The following is a 19,843-nucleotide window of genomic DNA, read 5'->3' on the forward strand; positions in this document are numbered from 1 at the left end:
AATTTAAACCCATTTCATTGCTGAGCATCTTCTACAAACACAGTTGTACCAACATAGAGATTAAAAGAGCAGCAGTTTTCAGCCCCTAAGGCATAGCACACTGCATCTGCAATGAAAAAGGTGCATGGCATATGGTCTACATGTTTAGGCAGTGTGGTTATAATAGGCTCCTCTTCTGATACCTGGCTGGTTTTCAAGTTTGTAATCCTTATTTCTAAGAAAAAAATTTTTATTTGCCCTCTCTCTTCCTGCTAACACTTATTTTAAGAGAGAAGTGTCGGGTACTAAACCCTAAGCAATATTTTTGCCTGTATTTTGACAGAAGAGACACATTTTCTTGGCATTAGATTTTGAAGAAATATTTCTGCACCTCACAATTCTCCCTTTCCCCCAACCACTTTCCATGGCTCTGCTGTGGTTTGTATGTCTCCCAGAGAGAGGGTTTCTTTCTGTAAAGTAGCAGGGGATTGTGGGGAGTTTTCCGAGCTATTTGCTGGTGAATTTATTCCAAAACTGGAAGTAACATGCCACTATTCCAAGTTGACTAGTGGCTGTCCTGGTTTGGGGAGGCCAAGCTGCTATCTTTTAATCACGCTGTGCCGTGCCATCTAGCCATACCAGCCCAGGTGGAGCTAGGGAGGTTAAATGTGGTGGCACGCTGGGGTTTGTAGACAAGTCCAGAGAAACATGGCTTTCAGCTGCCTCATGCAAGTATTGTCTTGATGTTGGCCAAGGTGCCACAAAGGAATAAAAATTAACGTTTGAAATTACGTATGAAATTCATGTTAGTCCCTAGCGTTTAGTATATGTGCATATAGTTTCTAAAATAGCTAGATAGTCACACAGCATCTACCAAATGCACATGCATCAGCCAAGTTGCCTGGATTCTCTGCACCTACGGAACATGGACTTCTGTCTGGGCCAAACCCAGAAGAGCTGTTTCTGCCCGGTGAGGGTTGAAGGATCCCTCTCATTTTACTCTTGTAGCTGTTTCTACCTATTGAGTTGGAAGCTCTCAGATATGAAAAAGGCACACACGAACTGCTGTGCGTGTTGATGATTTTTTTCCCACCTGAAGGCTGGGTCTAAGTCATATTGGTCTTCTATATAGAAGACCGATATGTTCCACTCTTCTGGTTAGACTGATGTCAAAAATGCTGGCCTGAAACGCTGTCCTGGTACTTCCTTCTTTCCTGCACATTCATGTACTTCTCAGTACCAGGACCAAGAGCAAGATAATTAAAAAGACCTTTCTTAGGATGAATCTTTTGTTTCTTGGTGTGTTCCTCATCTGCACTCGGCACTGTGCTGACCTGTTCAAGAAAGTAATCTGAAAGGCCAAGAAGTTTCTGTCAACCAACTGATTTCTTACTAAGTTTCCTCTGGATACTCAGGCCATTTCTTAATATTTCATGCAGAAGAAGCTGGGAATGAGACTTACTGATGAAAGGAATTAGATGTGTTTAAATAATGCATCTGGGACTGGCTTGTGAAAGAAATTTCATTATTGAGATGTTAAGATGATAAAAACTAGGGAGAGATCTTGGTCCTTCATAGTGCTTTTAAATAAACTTCAACCAAAAATGGCTTCTTAAAAGCTTGCCCTATGAGTTTCTGTTTATTCAAATCAGAGAGCATTAAACTGTAATCTGTCAGATTCCATTTATGCCATCTCTCTGCTCTGAGGCAAATCATCTATATATCTTGTTTCACAAATATTTGTTTGACCTGCCATTGAAGACTGCTACTGAGAGGTTTTTTACAACCTCTCCAAATAGTATTAATCTGATTAATTTGTATCCTACCCAGTGCAGGTGCAGGAAGCAACCTATTGCAGTTGTATTTATTTATTTATTTATTTATTCATTAAAAAGTAAACCTTTCTTGATGTTTAAGGTTTTATAATTCTCTTTGTCTGAGTATTAAACTTCCCCTATGCTTCTAGTAATTTTTTTTTTTTCTTCTCAATGATTGCATTTTCTGAAACATCTTACTTTGATTCTTCTTTTCTGGCTTCTGTTTAAGTTGTCTAGCTTCTCTCAAATTGTGGTAGACCAAACTAGAAGCTGTTTCCTAACTGAGATCTCAATACATTGTGCACATCTTAATAAATGTAGTCACGAAAAGAAGAAAACATTCCTGGAAATTTTATTTTTCTTGGTGAACGTGGTTGAATTCATCTGTTTTCCATATAGGTGGGACTTTGCTGTCCTTCTCCTTGGCATTTCTGATTATGTGAATTTAGGAATATGGTTTTGAGAACTCGTATTTGTATACATAACACATGCAAATTAGCCCTACTGTGTTTTTTCTTAGGGAATGTGGGATGTTTTACATTAACAAACATTGCAGGGAGTATACCATGTGCACACTAGTGCCCTCTCCACACACTGACATTACACATGGAGGTGCAGCCAGGTATTTGTGCTATATATTTGTGGTATATTGCTGCACTCTGCTGTCACAAGCTTCTGGATCCCTCCTCTGAATGCTGAAGAGTTCAGTGAAAATGCTAATGGAGGCAGCGACTGCCATGGAAGCAAGGGCTTTTCTTGTGACAAGACTGATATTCCCAAAGTGGCGGAAGAGTTTGGCAACCTGTGGTACAAGAGCCCAACAGTTTCTGCAGTAGCCCCTGGAAACTGCCGTAAAAACTGAACCATAGCTCACTTCCCCAGCTCCCACCTCTCACTAGTGTAGGAAATGGGCCTCTGCATTATTAAGGTAAAAAAATTGGATAAGCAACTCATCATTGACTCAAGAGTTTTATGACTGATGCCTGCTGCCTTGAGGGCGCGCGCAAAGAAGTGGAGTGCTACAGAGAGTTTAATGGAGAAGACGGTGATAAAAATTACGTAGATCTTCACAGGCATAAGATCTGCAGCAAAGGAACTCATCTGTCCCTGGTACCAGGAGGAGAAGTCACAAACATGAAACAACTCTCTGTACCGCTGCCTGCCCTCTTTCAGTGCTGGGGCCTCGTCCTCCGTGGGGGTGGTTGTCTGCAGAGCTGAAAGCAACCAGGAGCTGCTTGACCCTCCTCTTTAGGGCCAGCATTTGCTGAGCATGCGCTCTTGCTGGGGGCAGGAAGAGGCAGGAGCTGGCGCCCGAGTGTGCCCCTTGCCTTTCCTTACCTTGTGTGTTCCTTCTCTATGCTGCGCTTTTCCAGCATGCTGCAGAAAAACAGGGAAACCAGCACATGCAAATGGGAATGTCTTGATTCAATGGTTGAATTTAAAAATTGGAGGGCAAATTTGGTTATGGTAGAGCCCCAAACCTTTTTTTTTCTTTTTTTTTGGGGGGAAAAAAACCCCCAAAAAAACAAAACCCCACAAACCCAACAACATAAAAAACTGAAAGTCTTTTTCTGAAAAAATTCCAAATTCTACTTGTCTCTGAGAATCCTGGTTTCATTTTTGCCTTTTAAGCATTAAAAATATTGTTCATATCTTTGATTTAAAAAGTGGGACAAATTTGAAATGAAAAATGTTTTGACACCAATTTTTGGTGTAATTTCTATGTATTGAGTAGATTCCTCCTGACTGTAATTTTTGGAGCAGTGCCTAGGCTTGGATACTGTTTGAATGTATTTTCATCTTTATCTACTGTGCCTTCCCTCTTCTCCTAGGTCTTTACTACGGAGCATTTAGGATTGTTCATTGCCTGGAAGTTTCTACTTCTTTTTTTTTGGAGTCTTGGCTCTCTGCTTTCCAATGTAAATTTGCTCAGTCGCTTTCTCTTTATTACGTTATCACCTTGCCCACCAGAACAAGACTGTGAGCAGAAATGAGATGCACATATTTAAATAGCCACTTAAAATTTTCCTCTGTGTTTTCTTGGTAAATTCTGTACACTGAAGATACCCCACAGTGTAATATTAAAAATGCTGGTCGCCTGTTGTTTGCAAGACGTGTAATGCTTGTAATACCACAGAGTGGTAACAGCCTGGAGCCTGATATTGAAAAACAAGACAGAACAGAGTGAAAACCAGAACTTTAAAAGAGTTTGGAAAAAAAAATCTTTACTATGGATAATAACGGCCTCTTCTATAGCCTTTCAGCGTGTCAGAAATGCCAAGTCTGTGTCTTTGTTTTTGCTTAGTAGTTACATAAGATCATCTCTGCAAAAGGTTTTATTTCTACATTTTCCCACAATCTGGTACAAAAATGTCCTATTGTTCTTATAGGTGTGGTATAGTAGGAAACATTTGTAGCTTGGTCTAGTATTTATACAGCACTTTTACATTTCCTGACAGCTTGTTGTTTTTTTTTTTTTTAAAAAAAAAAACAAAACAGCTGCAAACTTGCAGATTAAAAAAGACTGAGGTTGAAGCCTGCCAATCCTGCATGTCATTTAAAATCTTGACTGTCTTTCTGTGCACAGGTGCAACCTTCCTCCTCTATCCAGTGAATACAGCAAGGACGTTGGATCGAAAACTCAGCTGGTGACTGCAAATCCCAGTATAATTCAGAAAAGGTAGAGAGTATATTTTTCCTTCTGTGGTTGGGGGAAACAAAAAGAAAAATACTTCATCTGTGCTATAGATATTAGTGCATCAGAGTTATGTTCTTAATGATCCTGGAAAAGGATCTGGAAAAGATTAAATAGGCAAGGTTTTGGTGTTAGGTGAAATAATTCAAGACTAACCCCCGGATCCTTTCACTATAAGCAGGGAAACTAAGGGAGACTGGCTTTTACAGAGTTATTTCTTCCACTATACACCCCTCAGTGCTTCCAGCTCCCTCCCTTTACCATGCGTTGGGCATGTGCCAGAGGTGCTTTGGCTGCTCCCAATTTCGGTTTCTCTTTGCTTCACCACTGATAACCTTTGGGTCTTTACTGTCTTCATATTATTTGTTTTATATTGACTTATGGGTACAAAAGTGGTTAGGATGGAACTGATTGCCAGGTTGTGATCATACAAGCCTTGCTTTCTTAGGAAACTGGGACAAATTTTTGCTGTTTATTAGAGTTGGTTGAAATATTCCAAGTATCAGTAGCTGATGAGAGAGGGGAAGAGGGAGGGGGTGGAAAAAAGTCAATGCCATCTCTCCAACTTTGCCTTCCTGGATTTTCATTGCTGTTATTTTTTTATCACCCAGAATAAGGTAGTCTGTTCTCAGGCAGAACAAGATCTGGTACTAACCTGCCATGTTCCCTGAAAAACACAGAGAAAAGGCATAAAGCAAGGGGATGGACAGGAAATGATTAGGCACAAAGGAATGTATAATGCAGGTACTAGGAGGTGAATGATTGTGAAAGGAAGCAAAGTGTGGAAATAAAATGAATAATAGAAAGCCCGGTGTTTTAGAAAGAAGAAAGGCACAGACTTGGAAATGGATGTTTGATGGTATTTAAATGTAAAATTTTTCCTCTCTGTCAGGAATTGAAGGGTTCTCTAGTTTTGTGTGTGGAAATGATGACAGTCTTTGACAGAGTAGAAAAGAGAGGACGAGCAAGAGGGAAATGGAGTAGTAATCAGCTTCAAGGGCTGATTCCAGGCAGAGAGTGTCTGAATAGGAGAAGGCACAGAAATGCTTGTGGGATGAGATCAAAGCAAACCAAGCAGAACTGGCAGAGGATGGCACCAGGCGCCAGGCAAGATGGCACCTGCCACGCCAGGGCAGTGGACCTGAAGATGGGGAATCTGAAAATCCTGTGGGACATAGATGGCTAGTGAGGTTGATTTAAGCAGCAGGATGAAATGGCCAGAACATCCCATCAAGGAAAGAAGATCAATTTGGCCATGGGATTTTGGATAAAACGAAGAGGAGTAGTGTGAAACACGACAACTGTAAAACCCTTTGTAAGCTTCAATGCAGAGGATTATTAAACTCATGGATATTTGTTTTGCACCCTCCCCTCCATCAAGGCCTAGAGTGGAAAGCTCACTGTACTTAGTATTTTTGAACAGAAGAGGAAAAGGAAAAAGAGTTTTAGTGGTGCTACAGGGAGACAGCTACGCTAGTGAGGCTGTTCAGTTATCCAGCAAGAAGGAAGGGAAGGAGTGAGCAGATGGAGAAAGTGAGATGCTACTTTGTGAGAGGGGGATATCACAAGGAGGAGTGGAGAGGGAGGGAAATGGGAAGAGAGAAGGGGAGGAAGGAATAGACGGGGAACAAGAAATGGGATTGCGTTCAATGTCAGTTTTCAGAATGAGTGGATGTGCGATGCAAGACCTTTGAGAAAGTAATGTGGGATGTATGTGCATGTGCATTGATTAGATAAGGAGATATACAACCAGTAACTGAGATTGAGACAGAGAACAAATTCATAGCGCTGAAAATTGGCAGAAACCTCCTCTGAGGCTTGGAGCTCTTGGGAGATCTGACACTTCACTTCCTCTGCCTGGTCAGGAAGAGATTTTTTTTTAAAATAATATTTTATTGATGTTTTCTGTATGCTATCCAAAGTCATTATTTTACCTCCTGTGTGTTAAGTTAGAGTTGGGAAAAAAGGTGAAAGCTTGGAAGTTGGAATTGAAAAAAAAGACTACTACTCTGTCAACAAATAATACATTTTTATGGAAAGAAGCTTTCTAAGGAATTAAGACTGCATGTAAGTCCAGACTTCCATTAAATTCAAGGACATTCAGATTGGTGACTGATATGTATCTGATTCTAAGCTATAAGTTAACTAGCTTCACATAATGGTATTATTCATTATCATTCTTCCCCTCTTTTCTTGTCCTTACTTTAAGTAGGTTGATATTGATGAGGCTTGACATCTCAATTATCTCTCAAGTGTGTTATGGCAGATTTATTGAATTGGTCCACCAACACAATTCATGGCTTCTAAAAGATTTATCCTTACCAGATAATTTATGATGAGGCATGTTGGATAGGGCAAAGTTTTCATACCAGGGATGTGGAGGCAATTTTCTGTGTAGTTTTAAAACCAGAATGATTGCCTTTGGAAAACTAAATTGTTGGCAGTAATTATTGCAGAGTGATATCTGAGCTACCACCTTTTCCCTCTAGGCTTAGAGCCTGAGAATGGGAGTCAAGATTTTAATCTGGGAGTACATTGACTTTAGAGATACGTTCTAAACATTGCCTTCTGTCAAACTTTGAGTAGGCAAATAATAATGAAAGAGTTAGAGAGCAAGTTCCTACTCTGTTTTCAGCAGGAAATATGACTGTGCAGGCAGTACAGTTCTCACTTACAAAATATTGTGCTTAGTTCTCATTTGGGTTTGAAAAACAATGAGGAATTTCACATCCTAACTTTGCTTCATATAATATAGGAGTACTGACAATGGAGGTGTTATAATATAAATTTGCCCGGCTGACTAAGAGGACTTGTGATGACTGCCCCAGTTTCTTTTCTTGTCTAAAATATTTCATGGGCATCTCCCTTCAATTAATATTGGAACAGTCCTTCGAGCCTGGGTAAAACTTCTTTTTCCACTTTGCATTCAAACCTTGCCTCCTTGTCAAACCCTGGTCTGAGGTTGCAGTTGGGAATGAAATGTTTCATAAAGCTGCTCCTGGGGCCACTGCGACATCTCCCACCCTCTACCCCCCAATAATGTTGAGGGACTGCAAAAAGGTTGGTATCTTTGATGTTACCAGTTCATTCCCCTACTGCCCTGGTCAGCCTGGCCTTATCTGTAGGAAACCACTTTGTGGGCAGAAGATTATTCTGTATTTGTCCAGGTTTTTATTTTCTTTCCATGAGTAGCTGCTATAAGTCCCTGCTAGGAAAGAGGCAGTGCAGTAGCGAGACCTGTGATGTGCCCACAGCCGTTCTTAGACTCTGGGAAAAATCAACAAGGTAATGTCACTTACAGTGATTGTTCCTATACTCTGAACACTGGTCTACAGCTGTGGAGAGGGACTAGGCAGTGGATTGCACGTGAACATAAAAATGCTTAAATAGGTAGTGATGATTTTTTGACCAATGACATAAGATTTTTGACTAAGAAATGCAAAGAGTTACTATTTGGGATGGGGATATTATGTGTTTCTGAAGTCACTGGCTCTGGGCTGTTTAAGAGAAGCAAATTCTAGCAATTTCTTACCGTCTTCAACAACTCTCGCAAATGTCATCTAATAATACTCTTACCTTTTGTCTAAAGGTAATTAAATCTGCAAACAAATGCTGTTTGCAGCAATCTTCCTTTCTAGTCGCCATGCCTGCTTACTCTGTCTAACCCATGCACACAAATATCATCATTAATGTGGACATAATAGACCAAATAGATGGTTTCCCAGCATTCAGTAAGTTTCAGATCTACTGATATTTGTTGGTGAGTATTTTATCCACAAGCCGCATGAGCGTTTCTGACCTGTGTAGAAATAATCTCATTAGAAAATGGCACGACGCCTATGGTAGCATTCTTTATTTGCCGTAATTCAGCATCGGTATAACTGACGGAAGCCCCTGAGTTATGTATCACACACTTCCCAACACTGTCTTTGAGACGTAATCAGATAATCGGTTGAATTGTATGTGAGATGTAATCAGATAATTGGTTGAATTGTGTGAAGCTGTTTGCTCTTCTCCTTTCAGGGTGCTGTATTTTCTGAGCACTGATGGTGCTGGAAGGAAGACACTGCACTTGGGGGAAAGCAGGCAGCTGTGCAGCTGCTCTGGGGGCTGCTGCTGCTGCTCTCAGCTTGAGGAGCAGATGGTGAAGGGGGACTCGGGGTCGCTGCCCTTGCAACCCCTGCTATATGATGAGTAATTAGATCTGCTCCTTTCCCTGGACAAACCCCTCCCTGCCTCCTACTCACCCCTGAAGGGAGAGCTCGGACTCTTCTGCTACCTGAGCCCTCCGTGTTGCAAAGCACATCAATCCCTGGCAGGGGCCGAGCGGTGGACTGATGCTGCTAGTCTAGCAGGAGAGGAGAGCCCCTCTGCTGAAGGGAAGAGCGAAGGTGCCCTTCCCAAGCTCTGGTTCTCCTCTGCGGCTGCTTCGGCACTACGCAGGTCCCCAGGAGCGGGAGCTTTGTGTGCGCAGAGGCTGCAGAGCTGTGCTCTGAGACAGAGCGGTGCTGCCCCTGTTTGATACCCTCTCACCTCATCACGTAAATCCACTTGGATGAGGACCGAGTCATTCCTGTATGTGTTTAGGGCTCTGGAGGTTACTGTAATTAGATTCATTATGAAAATTTCTGTGAAATACCTGCACTGTCAGAGACAGGGTGTGGGTGTAGGTGATCCATGTTTCTGCTACTTGCCTTGTTGCTTTGAATACAGAAATAAGTGAAGGGTTAGTTGAGGTGGTATCAATCTTTGTTCTTTGAAATGTGGATATTTTTATTTAAGTCTCTATAGTGGAGTCTCTCAACAGTTGTATAACATTGCTAATGGAAATAGTCTGACTGAAACTTGGATAACCAGATTTAGTATCAGCCGTTACACTTTGCAGCTCAGTATGAACTTCTATCACTGAATGTGAACATTTTTTTTTTCAGTAAATTAATTCACTTTTTTCATCTCTGTGATGTTTGACAAGTTTTTGCTGCATCCAGTTTCCTGCAGTAAAGCAAGATGAAGGAATGAGACTAAAGGCTAACAAATGCAATGATTCTGCCTCTGAGCTTTGAAATGTCAGTTAAATATCGCTGTTGTTTATTAGGTTCCCATGAAATTTGAGTGGGATTAAATTTGCTTTCCAGTTCTCCCTGCATCTTAGAGCCAACTAGTAATCTTTCCTGGATTCAGTCCTTAAGACATCTTTGAGTCCAATTGGCTTAAGCCATTGAGAATAAAAAGACAGAACTGAGGTAATTCTTTAATTTGATAAAAGCTTCCTTCATCTTTGATTATACCAATGTACAATATTAAGCCCGTTGCTGACACTCATGAAAATGGTACATCAGAATTCCTCTTGACTCTGCCTTCATGTAAAAACTATGTATTCCATTCGCAGGTAGTTACATTTTAATTTGGTAATTGAAAAAGATCAGAAAAAAAGAAAAAAAAAAGCCAACCATAAAATAAGTTATTGAAGGAAAACCCCTCTTGCTCATCTTGTCCTTTCTTTAGGAGTCAGGCGATGAGAAGATCCTTTCTTCTGAAGTCATTTAACCACCAGATTTTAAATAATTCACATAGAAGTTCTTTTGTTCCTGGTATCTGAATATACCTCAGATTATTTCATTGAGAAGCATGCCAAAGTGATAAGAATCATTGTTTTCATTCACATTGCAAAACTGCCCTTTTATGTTCTTCTGCAAGAGTCCGTGAACATCTCTGCCAACAGCAAGGGGATAAAATTTCTGGGAAGCACTTCTTTAGGGGCAAGACTATAATAAACCCTTCTGTATATGGAGGTTGCCTGGAGCCCCATTTGTTGGAAATCAATCTTTTCTCTCCTCTAATACAAAATTCCTTTAAAAGCTTTGAATTTATTAACAATCAAAGCCCTAGTTTCTGTCTGTGAGGAACACCTATGTTTGTCTTCATTTGAACAGAAAAGGAAGCGTAAGTGTGGTGATGGAGAGGACTTGCTAGTGTTACCACCAGGCCAAAGGCAGAGATGGGAAATATCTAGAATTTCTGATTGGCTTTTGTGGTTTATTAGCTGATGAACAGAAATATGTGGAGTTGTAACAAAGCCATGCTGTGATTAGGACAGTTTGATGCTATTATAGCCATGCTTTGACCTCATCTAAATCAATGGCTTTTACTCTCTTGTCTGCCTCCTCTCTCCTTAACTATTTTAAAGTATGAAAAGTATATAGAATATTTTTAAAAAATGCTAATCTATTTTGTATTTTCCTCTGCTTTTTACAGATGAGATTTAGATCTGTTGAAAAGTTGCAGAGTTTGGCTGCACCAAACTTCTAGATCACCTTTCAGTGATCTAGAAATCCTACCCTATGTGAGGAGATGTACGTGGAACAGTCTTTTGCAGTCAAATCAAACGTTCCCAAATAATTCATTTGAATTAAACCCCATATGTACAGCTTCAATTTTAAAGTCAGCTTTTGAAATCATAGCAGTAGATCAATCGCACTGAAAAGCATCTATCTTCCCACTAAAGATGTGCAGCCAATACCAACTAAAGAGGGACTGCAAGCATTAGTGTTAGAATTCAAAGGTATAATGAAAGTTTAAACTAAACAGCATGCTACCCAGAAAGAGCAAATGTAGAGTCCTTCACGGGGGGAGGAATATGCGAAAAATTGGGGGAGTTATTGGCTACATGGCATTTCTGCTGAAAAGAAGCATGTGGTGTTAGGTCAGTGACTGAGGATGTATAGGCAAAGTCCTACTATTTAGATAACGGCAAATGCTGTGTTGGGTTATCTAAATAAGTGTAATGCATGAAAAAATATATTTAAGCTCAACTGTGGCCTCAGCTGGGGTACTGTACACAGTTTTGGCACCGTATGTTCAAAGATGTCCCAATCCCAAACATGGACTGTCAACTGCAAAGCGCAGCAAAGAGCAGGAAGAAAGAGATCTATGAAGCTTAAGCTCCAGGGAAAGGGTCTGTTCAATCTAGAGGTGTCTCAAAACGTACCAGTGGCTTCAAAGAGAAATGTCAGTTGCTGTTGATGAGATGAGAAACAATAGGTTGAAATTTTGGGTTAGGAAAATGAGATCTGAGAGGAAAAGTTGTTTAATCTGGTGGGGGAGAAGAAGGGAGAAGGACAGACTGAGGAGAGCTGTAACGGTTTCCCTGGGGTATGGTTAGCTAAGGTGGTGGAGATGAGGACAATACCTCATCAGCAAAAGCAATTGCTAGATATGAGGAAGAACTTCCCAGAAAACGTCTATAAAAGTCTCCATGTTACAGTAATTTAAAGGACTAATTGGTAAGGGGATGAAATGGGAAATTATAAATGAAATGTCATGAAATCATAGTTTGATGCTTTCTCTTAAAAAGAAATGTTTTATTAGTAATTAACACAAAGCAGAGATAGAAGATACCAGGATTAAAATAAACCATTTGGATTTCTGATTGAAATGTCCTCAAATTTATATTCTGATGTGTTTATTGTAGAATTGGAGAGGAATAGGATGCATTATCTTACATGCATATTTGTATGTCTCCTACCTTAAACTGGGATTTTGATTATAATCATGGTTATCTTTATTGTGAATTGCATTTTAATTGCAAATCTTTGCCTTACCAAAATCACCAGTGCTTGCCCATATGTGCTGATATTCATTAACACATTGTCTCACACATTTTCGTTTTCTTGGCAAGCCATTGCAGGAAGACTGTTGCTTTTAAGGTTTTTTTGTGTTTTTTTTTTCCCCACCTCCTGGTGCCTTCTTAAGACCACTGTATTGAAGAATCTGCCAGCAGTACCAAACAGAAAGACAACCAGCTGTCTGATTTTCCATTATTAAATTTGTGAAATGGGAAAGCTGTATATGTCCTTAGGCAAATAATGTTTTTAAGGTGATTCTTTTTCATCCTTATGTTGCTGCAGTAGGACTTGATGTGAGAGCGTCTAAATCCTACTGCCAGTATATGGAATAGTGTACCCAAGTACCTCATGTTTAAGTATGTGTGTAATATCTTCAAAGTCAGTGGAATAACTTATACGTGTTCTGCTGGATCAAGCAATTTAGTGTCTTGTATGAGCGACCCAAGTTTTTTCAGGGTAACATCCCCAAAGGTTAAGTGCCTAATGCATGTTTAAATAACTAATCTTTCTCTGCAGTCTTTGGCTTTAACCTGGATTTTTCTATCACTATCCCATCTCTTGGATTTTTTCAGATATTGATTGGAAAGAAAATATATCTTTTTTTTAAATGAAGTTACAAGGCTGAAAGACTGCAAATAATGAGAACACAGAAAACTACTACTTCTCTGCAGTCTGTCAGATTGTGACATTCCCACTTTTTCTTTTGTTCCTGTCTCAAAAACTTTCAGTTTTAGCATCATCTGCAGCCATGTGATCCCATAAACTTCAAAGAAAGCCTCCAAATTCAGGACACAGTCACAGGAGTGTAAGAATTATCCTTATGGGCTTAGCCACAGGCCAAAAGCTTTAGGTTAAGCATAGGTGTCAAAGGGGCAGGGAGGTTAATTACTATCTATTTTCTCATTAAACAGTGGAGGGGATTGCTGGGGATGAGATAATCCTGCTGAGAAGACTGGTGGGTTTTATTCCTCTGCTAATCTCTGCTGATTTGTGCAGACTTGTGAGATCCCAGCACTGCTGATCTCAGGCAGAGGCTGACAGGCTGTGCAGTAGGTTATTCAGCAGTCTTCAGTCCGGGCAGCAAGGTAGGTTGGGAAACCAGTTGCTAGGTTGGTCAGCAAGAGCTTGTGCCTTAGAAGCCTCCTCCCTGTTTCTATTTTTGCACTCTCAACTGGGGTGGACAAGATCTGGCCAATCATTTTCAGACAGAATTTGTTATAATGAATGCAAAAGTATTTGAAATGTTTTTTGCTGACGTTTTAATTTTCATAGACAATATTTCCATTCATATAATGTCTGGAAAGATTTGCTTGTTTGTTACCAAAAGCAATGTTTTTCTCAATAAAAATTTTAGGACATAATTTCAATGTGAATTTCAGTGAGGAGGGTAAATCAGTAGGACTTAGAATAGACGCTGAAGGAAAGGATGAATGGAGAAAGAAATGCTAATGTGGAGTCCTTTAGGGGAACAGATTCCTTCCTGGTGTAAATCACTGTAGCACCCACTGCAGTACTTTACACCCACCAAAAAACCTGACTTGGATTTTTTTTTCATCAGGGAGGGCTGGCTCTTGCACTCATGTAGCCTTTGACTGGACTTGCTTTCCAAGCCAAAAAAATCCCAGAGGGTGTGGATGAGATAATCGCTTCTTCCCAGTCTGCTCTGGAGTCTGGGCAGCCTTCTCTGCCCACCTTCAGTGCTGGAAGTATAGCCTGTCTTCTGAGAAGGACATGTAGGCAAGCTGATTTGTTGGAAAGCATCAATACTAAGAGGCTGCTAGTAGAGGCAAGGCAGAAGGTGATGCTTCATAGCTAAGCCATTTGGTGTAGTTTTTAACTGGAGAGTTTTAGCTCTAGGTACCAGTGCTAGTGCTGTTCTAGCCGGCTGGCACCCTAGATGCTAGCCAGCGTGGAAATCGGAACACCTTTTTGACCCAAAATTGGTTATTTCTCGTAACTGGGTTAGTACCAGCACGTGTAGGTATCTCAGCACCGTCATCTTGCTGACCTTTGCTGTGTAGACTTAGCAGGAGGCCAAAGGGCACTTCACTAGTCATGAAAGTAGTCTCACAGAAACCTGTAAATTACTCTTAAGCAGTCCACACCTAAAGAAAGTCCTGTTACATCCCCGGGAAATATAACAATTTGTTGACATTCGTTGTTTTTCAAACTGTTATGCTCCCCCTAAAGCTGGATGTGCAGTTTAAAATTCTGGGAGTGTGAGGTTGTGATTCATGAAATGTTTTTTATAAGCAAAAACTGAGCTGATTAAAAGGACAATTGGCTTGAGTCAGAATGTTAAAAAAACTACTGTATCTTTCTTTACAAGAGAATGCTGTTAAATTGCTAGAAATGAGTCATTGTAAGCGTCAGAGAACATTTTTCAGGATCAGCCTTTTATGTATGATAACAGAAATAAAATAATTTTCAGTGAGAATACACCTCCAAGTAGAGGAGGATTTATTTTACTTTATAGTGAAACTGCTATTTTTCTGAACAGAACAAATCCAGTTGTAAAAAATTGTGTTTGCATTTTATTGCTTTTAGTTTACTTATGTAGAAAATTTGGGAAGTTGGCAGCTGTCAAATTAGTGTTTTCCTTGTATTTGTTTAGATAAATGTTTAGCTATAAAGATCCTTGGAGGGTAAGTGATACACTTGCTTCATGTGTGACTGAATTACCGGATCATTTTGTGCATAGGAAGGTTGGTTAATACGGTGTGAGAAGGCATAGGGTTATCAGTGAAGGTCGGCTGCTCTGGTTAGATAGGCAGACACATGGCTTTTGGTTGGGTTGCTCTTCAGGGCTTCTTCCTGGTGCTGGCTCTGTGAATATTTCATGGTTTCTCAGAGCAGAGAAAAAAATCTGTTGCTGGAAAATTGAAGTCAGCTATAAAAGGATGCCCGTTGCTCTCTGCATGACAGTTTTCGTGTCATTTTGGGTCAGATGAATACTAGCAGCTAACCCTGTCTCTCAGATTTTATGAAGATCTGATGCTGAGCACATCTCTCAAACAATGAGGAAATACATTATTGGTTCTAAGGGAAAGGAGAGTGTGGTCAGGAAACCTTTGTGAAAAACAGTCCTTTGAAGAGGAACTGCTGTAAAAAGTTGACTGTAAAGGGATGAAGAGAGGATTTGAAAGAGGAGGCAATGGGAAAACATGTCTTCCTCTTTAGGACCTCAGAGTTTTCCTCCTTCAGGAGAGAAGACCAGTTTTAGTTTTTACGATACCATGTTTAATCCTTGTCCGTTTCCTCTGCACAGAGTAGATCATGAAAGGAGGCTGTGAATTAAGATAATGTGCTGGGGGAAGCATCAGCACCTTTGAAAGCACAATGGGATGACTGCCCTCTTCTCCCATGCTGATGTCCATCATTCTGACCAGCTTATCTGCTGGAAGAACAGCTGGAAGAAAGATTTTTGCCAGTAAACCTGTATGGATTCAGCAGTAAACTACTCAAGAGCATACACCTTCCCAATAGCTTCATGCCTGTTGCTGACAGAGGCTTATGAGGGAAGAAGGAGGCAAACTAAACTCTAGATGGACACGTCTGTTCTCCAGCAGTGCTTCTCATATTAGATGTACCAAAATCATCATGTGGGGGTACGGAACTTGGTGGCTGCTTTAAGCTAGAGAGCAGGGTCCGTTGTCAATTCAGGAACTGCTGTCTTGGAAACTGACTCCAAGATCTGATATTTTTTCCAGTGAGGCACCACTGACAAAGGAGGAGGGAGGAACTATCATTTCCCTCTCTTCCATTTAGTGTAGTAATAAACGAATTGTACATTTTATCTTACTAACTCAGACACTTCTTGTCTTGCTTTGTCTCTGCAGTTTCCTGTAAGGTACAGCTGGTTCCATGTGTTTTTTTTCTGCAAGGTTGTTGCTACTTAATACAGCCTCATCCCCTTTCTTTTTTTAATGCTCCCTATTAGGAGCTGGATGTTGACCCACTATATTTTATTATTTGCTTACTGTTTGCCTTTTCTGTTCCTTGGATTTGCTACTCTAAGTACAGGAACTGTTTTTGAAGGAGATGTATTTGAAATGTTAAAAAATTATTTGGAGAGGTAGGAGAAACAGAGCATGAACACTAGAGGGAAAGAAACAACCCTTCAAAAGTACCTGCATGCTAAATTTAATCTTTTGTCTTTTATAATTTTTTATTTTCATTAGTTTCTCTGTGGGGTGACCGAAGGGCAACAAATCTGGTTATTACATGATAAAGTTAAAATTGTGAGTAATGAAATTCCAAACAAGAATTTTGCAGTAAAATTCTGAGAAATTGCTAGAAATTTATTAGAAGTGGAACAATACAACACCTGCAAGGCAATACTCTGATATCATTGAGGAAACTAGCATATGGGAGACTGTGATGCACTGAAAGAAAGAGGAGGACGTAGGCTAGAACAAGTCTAGGGCACAATACTGAAGGAGTTAATACAGCAAAGATAAACATTTAGTCTTAACAAAGGGTTCAGAACAAAAGTTAAAATGGAAAACGGGTTAGGTAAACCAGAACTTAGAGAGATCTGGAGAAATTTTTTTCAGGAGTTTATAAGTAAATAGCCAGAGCAGGATCAGAACCACTAGGAAGGATCTTTGGGACTATTTTTTCACATGTTCTCAGTGAATGGTAAAAAAGGAAGAGTAGTACCTGTATTAAAAGAGTGGGAAAAATGAAGGACAGAAGGAATTAGTTATTCTGACTTCGTTTAGTACATGGAAAGAGAGTGGAAATGGTTAAACACTGAAGGAAGTATATAGACATTCAGAAGGCCTTTCACAGGAGGTAACAAAGAAGTTAAATGGCATCATCATTGAGGAAAAAGTATCATTGGGGATTAAAACCTATTTTCAAAGACAAGGTGTGTAACATATGAAAGTCAATTTTTCAAGTCTGTCTCAGAAAGTTGTGAGTTTCTTGTGATACTGATTGATTTATGTTCCATAAGAAGTCTTGAAAATTGTAGCTATGGAACAACTCTGGACTGTGTTTTTAAACTTGGAGAAAAGCAGGAGAAGAGGAAGACAGCATCAAGCAGCTCTACCCACAAACTCATTACTGTTCATTTAGAGGTCTTTGGAAGAAATATTCTGATTTTATTGTAGAGATGTCTGTGTTTCACTTGTATGCAGGCTGACAGAACAAACAATTAGGTGTATATGCAAAATGGGTAAGATATTTATGGAAGCCAGCATTTCAAAATGACATAGCAGGGATAAAAAGACAGATGAAGGGGTTTTTTTATCAAATGACGCTGTCTTTGTACTTCTCTAATGAGTTAGTTGAATTTGTGAAGAAACAAACTCAAAACTGAAGGATTCAGTTAATAGATGACCAAGTCACGGTTTATTCCTGGAAAATTCTTTGGAGACCTTCTAGGAGGAGCAATATGGACAACAAGGGGATACAGCAGGTAGTTTCCTCTTTATCATGCCTAGAAAGAGTTTTTCTTCCTTTTTTGGTCCAGAAGCACGTCCAGTACCTTCTGAAAAGCAACAGTAGTTTTCTTGTAGCTATATTAGTTTAGGGATACAAAAGATAAGGTCTGTAGGGAGAGAGAATATTTGATAAAAATATTGCCAAACATGTAAGCACACAGAAGCCTTTCCACAAAACATAAACAAGAAAAAGTACCAAATTAAACACCAACAGTTCTGAGAACTATTTCTCTTTTTGACGATGAATCAGCTGATCTAAGACATTACCTCTCCCTATAGATCTTGCCTTGTTTATCTGCTGGGGAGGTAAAGGCATGGGTCTTCCTTCAGTTCTCCTCCGCTCCATCCATACCCTGGCAGCGTAGCACCAGTAATCGTCTCAAGTGTTGACCTCAGACCCACAGAAGTTAATGAAGTCATGCTTACATTGCGTTGAAAGAGTTTCCTACCTTTCACTATGCTATTCTTAGAAACAAAACCTGCTTCTCTGACTCAAGTCAAGAAATAAGAGTGGGCTCTTTGAATTTGATGCCATTTCTAAAGCAAAAAACTTACATTTACATTAACGGAAGCCTTATCTTGAGTGCTTCAGAGCAGTTTCCACCAAAGTCCATAGATAACCATGGACCATAGACACCATGGTTTCTTGCAATCTGGCTGGTCTGTACACAGCATTCATGTTTTCTTGTTTGAGATTGCACTTAAATAGCGAATACCCAGCTACACTGACAGCCCCAAAGAAAAGTCTATGACATCACAGTAAAAAATTAGGGCTTGAATACTTGGGGAATAATCATAAAATAAGCTCAGACTTGCATGAGTTTAAATTTGATCAGTTAGAATAGAAAGCTAGATGAGCGTGTGTAGACAGTTTGTAATGTTGAACTGTATTATTAACAGCTAATAAAAGATGGAACTGTAAAGTGCAAGTATAAAAGAGGTCCAGTAGAGTAATTTTAACACTCTCCCTTGAGTATGTGAATATACGATTGTAAGATTTGGCATTGCTGGTTTTGGCATGCTGTATAAGCATTTGAATAACTTGTGTACCTCTCACTGAAGCAGCCGGGCTGCTAAAATCAGACCCCTAAGGTTCTGACTCTTTGAGTCAAATTGCACGCTAAAATTAAGTGTTCATTTCACGTGAGTTTTGAAACAATACACAAGAGATTTCTTAAGTGTCTTAGAATAAGAAATTTTAGCTGCTTAATGAACTTTTTGTACATTAAATCTTATAATTCTTTTTAACTTTATCTGTGCCAGCCTTCTAATAGGCTTTTCTACAGGGGTATGGATTCTTTGTGCTTTAAAAGGAAAAGGAAATGCATTTTTCAGACTAGAATGTTCCACTGTGACTTTCCTACCTTTTTTGCTTTACTCTATCTAGAAGGATTGCAAACAATGTGCAAAATACATGTGTTCTTGAATTTCTAATTAATTTATTTCATTGCATGCTGTGAGGTTGTTGATTCTTGTATGATAATTATTACTTCTGCTACTGTTGGCAGAGATTACTTACAAATAAGACAGTGTTTCTGCCTGGGTTTACGTCCAGAGCAACGTTTCAAATCAATAACAGTGGTGAATATGTACTGTTCTCAGAAATAATCTTGGCTCAATTTTCCAGTGCCATGCCTGTTTCATACAGCAGGTTGGCATTAGTGAGTAACACTAATATGAAGCGCAGTGTAGAATAGAGAGCTGAGTCTGTCACTGTTTCTATGGCAAGAGTTCATCCTGTGCCTTAAAAGATTGTGGCTCATTTATAACCTAAATCAAAATTTTCTTCCTGATTCTGGTCAAACTCTATCAGCTTCATTCTCTGCTATCTTGCAGTATCTAGTAATGAAGTACTGTAGTTCTGTAATACAGTAATGTAGACTTATACCAGATGGTTGTGTTTACTGTCCAACTAAGAGAGACACTAATCAAATACTCCCTTTTCCAACCCTACTTCAGGCAGAGACTTGGCTAAATCCTGTGGGTAGATTTTTACATACCCAAGTCTCTAAGCATGTAATTTGTAATTTTCTGCTTACTCTAATTTTCTGCTTACTCTCTGGAGAGTCTGAGTGGATGCAGATTTTCATAGCTAAGGTTACTTGCCCGTCTTTGCAATGCTACAAATATGCAATCAAAACAGCCACCATCTTGGCAGGATGGAGTTGAAATCTTTTTCACAGCTAAGCCTGACGAGGATTCACAGAATCACAGAATGGTGGAGGTTGCAAGGGACCCTTGGAGGTCACCTGCTCCAACCCCCTGAACAAGCAGGCT

The 19,843-nt window shown here is 39.8% G+C and overlaps 1 protein-coding gene across 1 annotated transcript in view; it reads left to right on the forward strand.

Annotated features, from left to right (window-relative positions):
- ST8SIA1 (ST8 alpha-N-acetyl-neuraminide alpha-2,8-sialyltransferase 1) overlaps positions 1-19,843 on the forward strand; it is a 125,928-nt gene that overhangs the window by 70,962 nt on the left and 35,123 nt on the right. The window contains exon 4 of the mRNA XM_059816983.1: positions 4,384-4,476. Within this exon, the coding sequence (XP_059672966.1) occupies positions 4,384-4,476 (93 nt within the window). The remainder of the gene's footprint in view (positions 1-4,383; positions 4,477-19,843) is intronic.

The sequence above is a fragment of the Gavia stellata genome, chromosome 4 (genome assembly GCF_030936135.1).
Source record: "Gavia stellata isolate bGavSte3 chromosome 4, bGavSte3.hap2, whole genome shotgun sequence".
In the NCBI taxonomy this organism is placed as follows: Eukaryota; Metazoa; Chordata; class Aves; order Gaviiformes; family Gaviidae; genus Gavia; species Gavia stellata.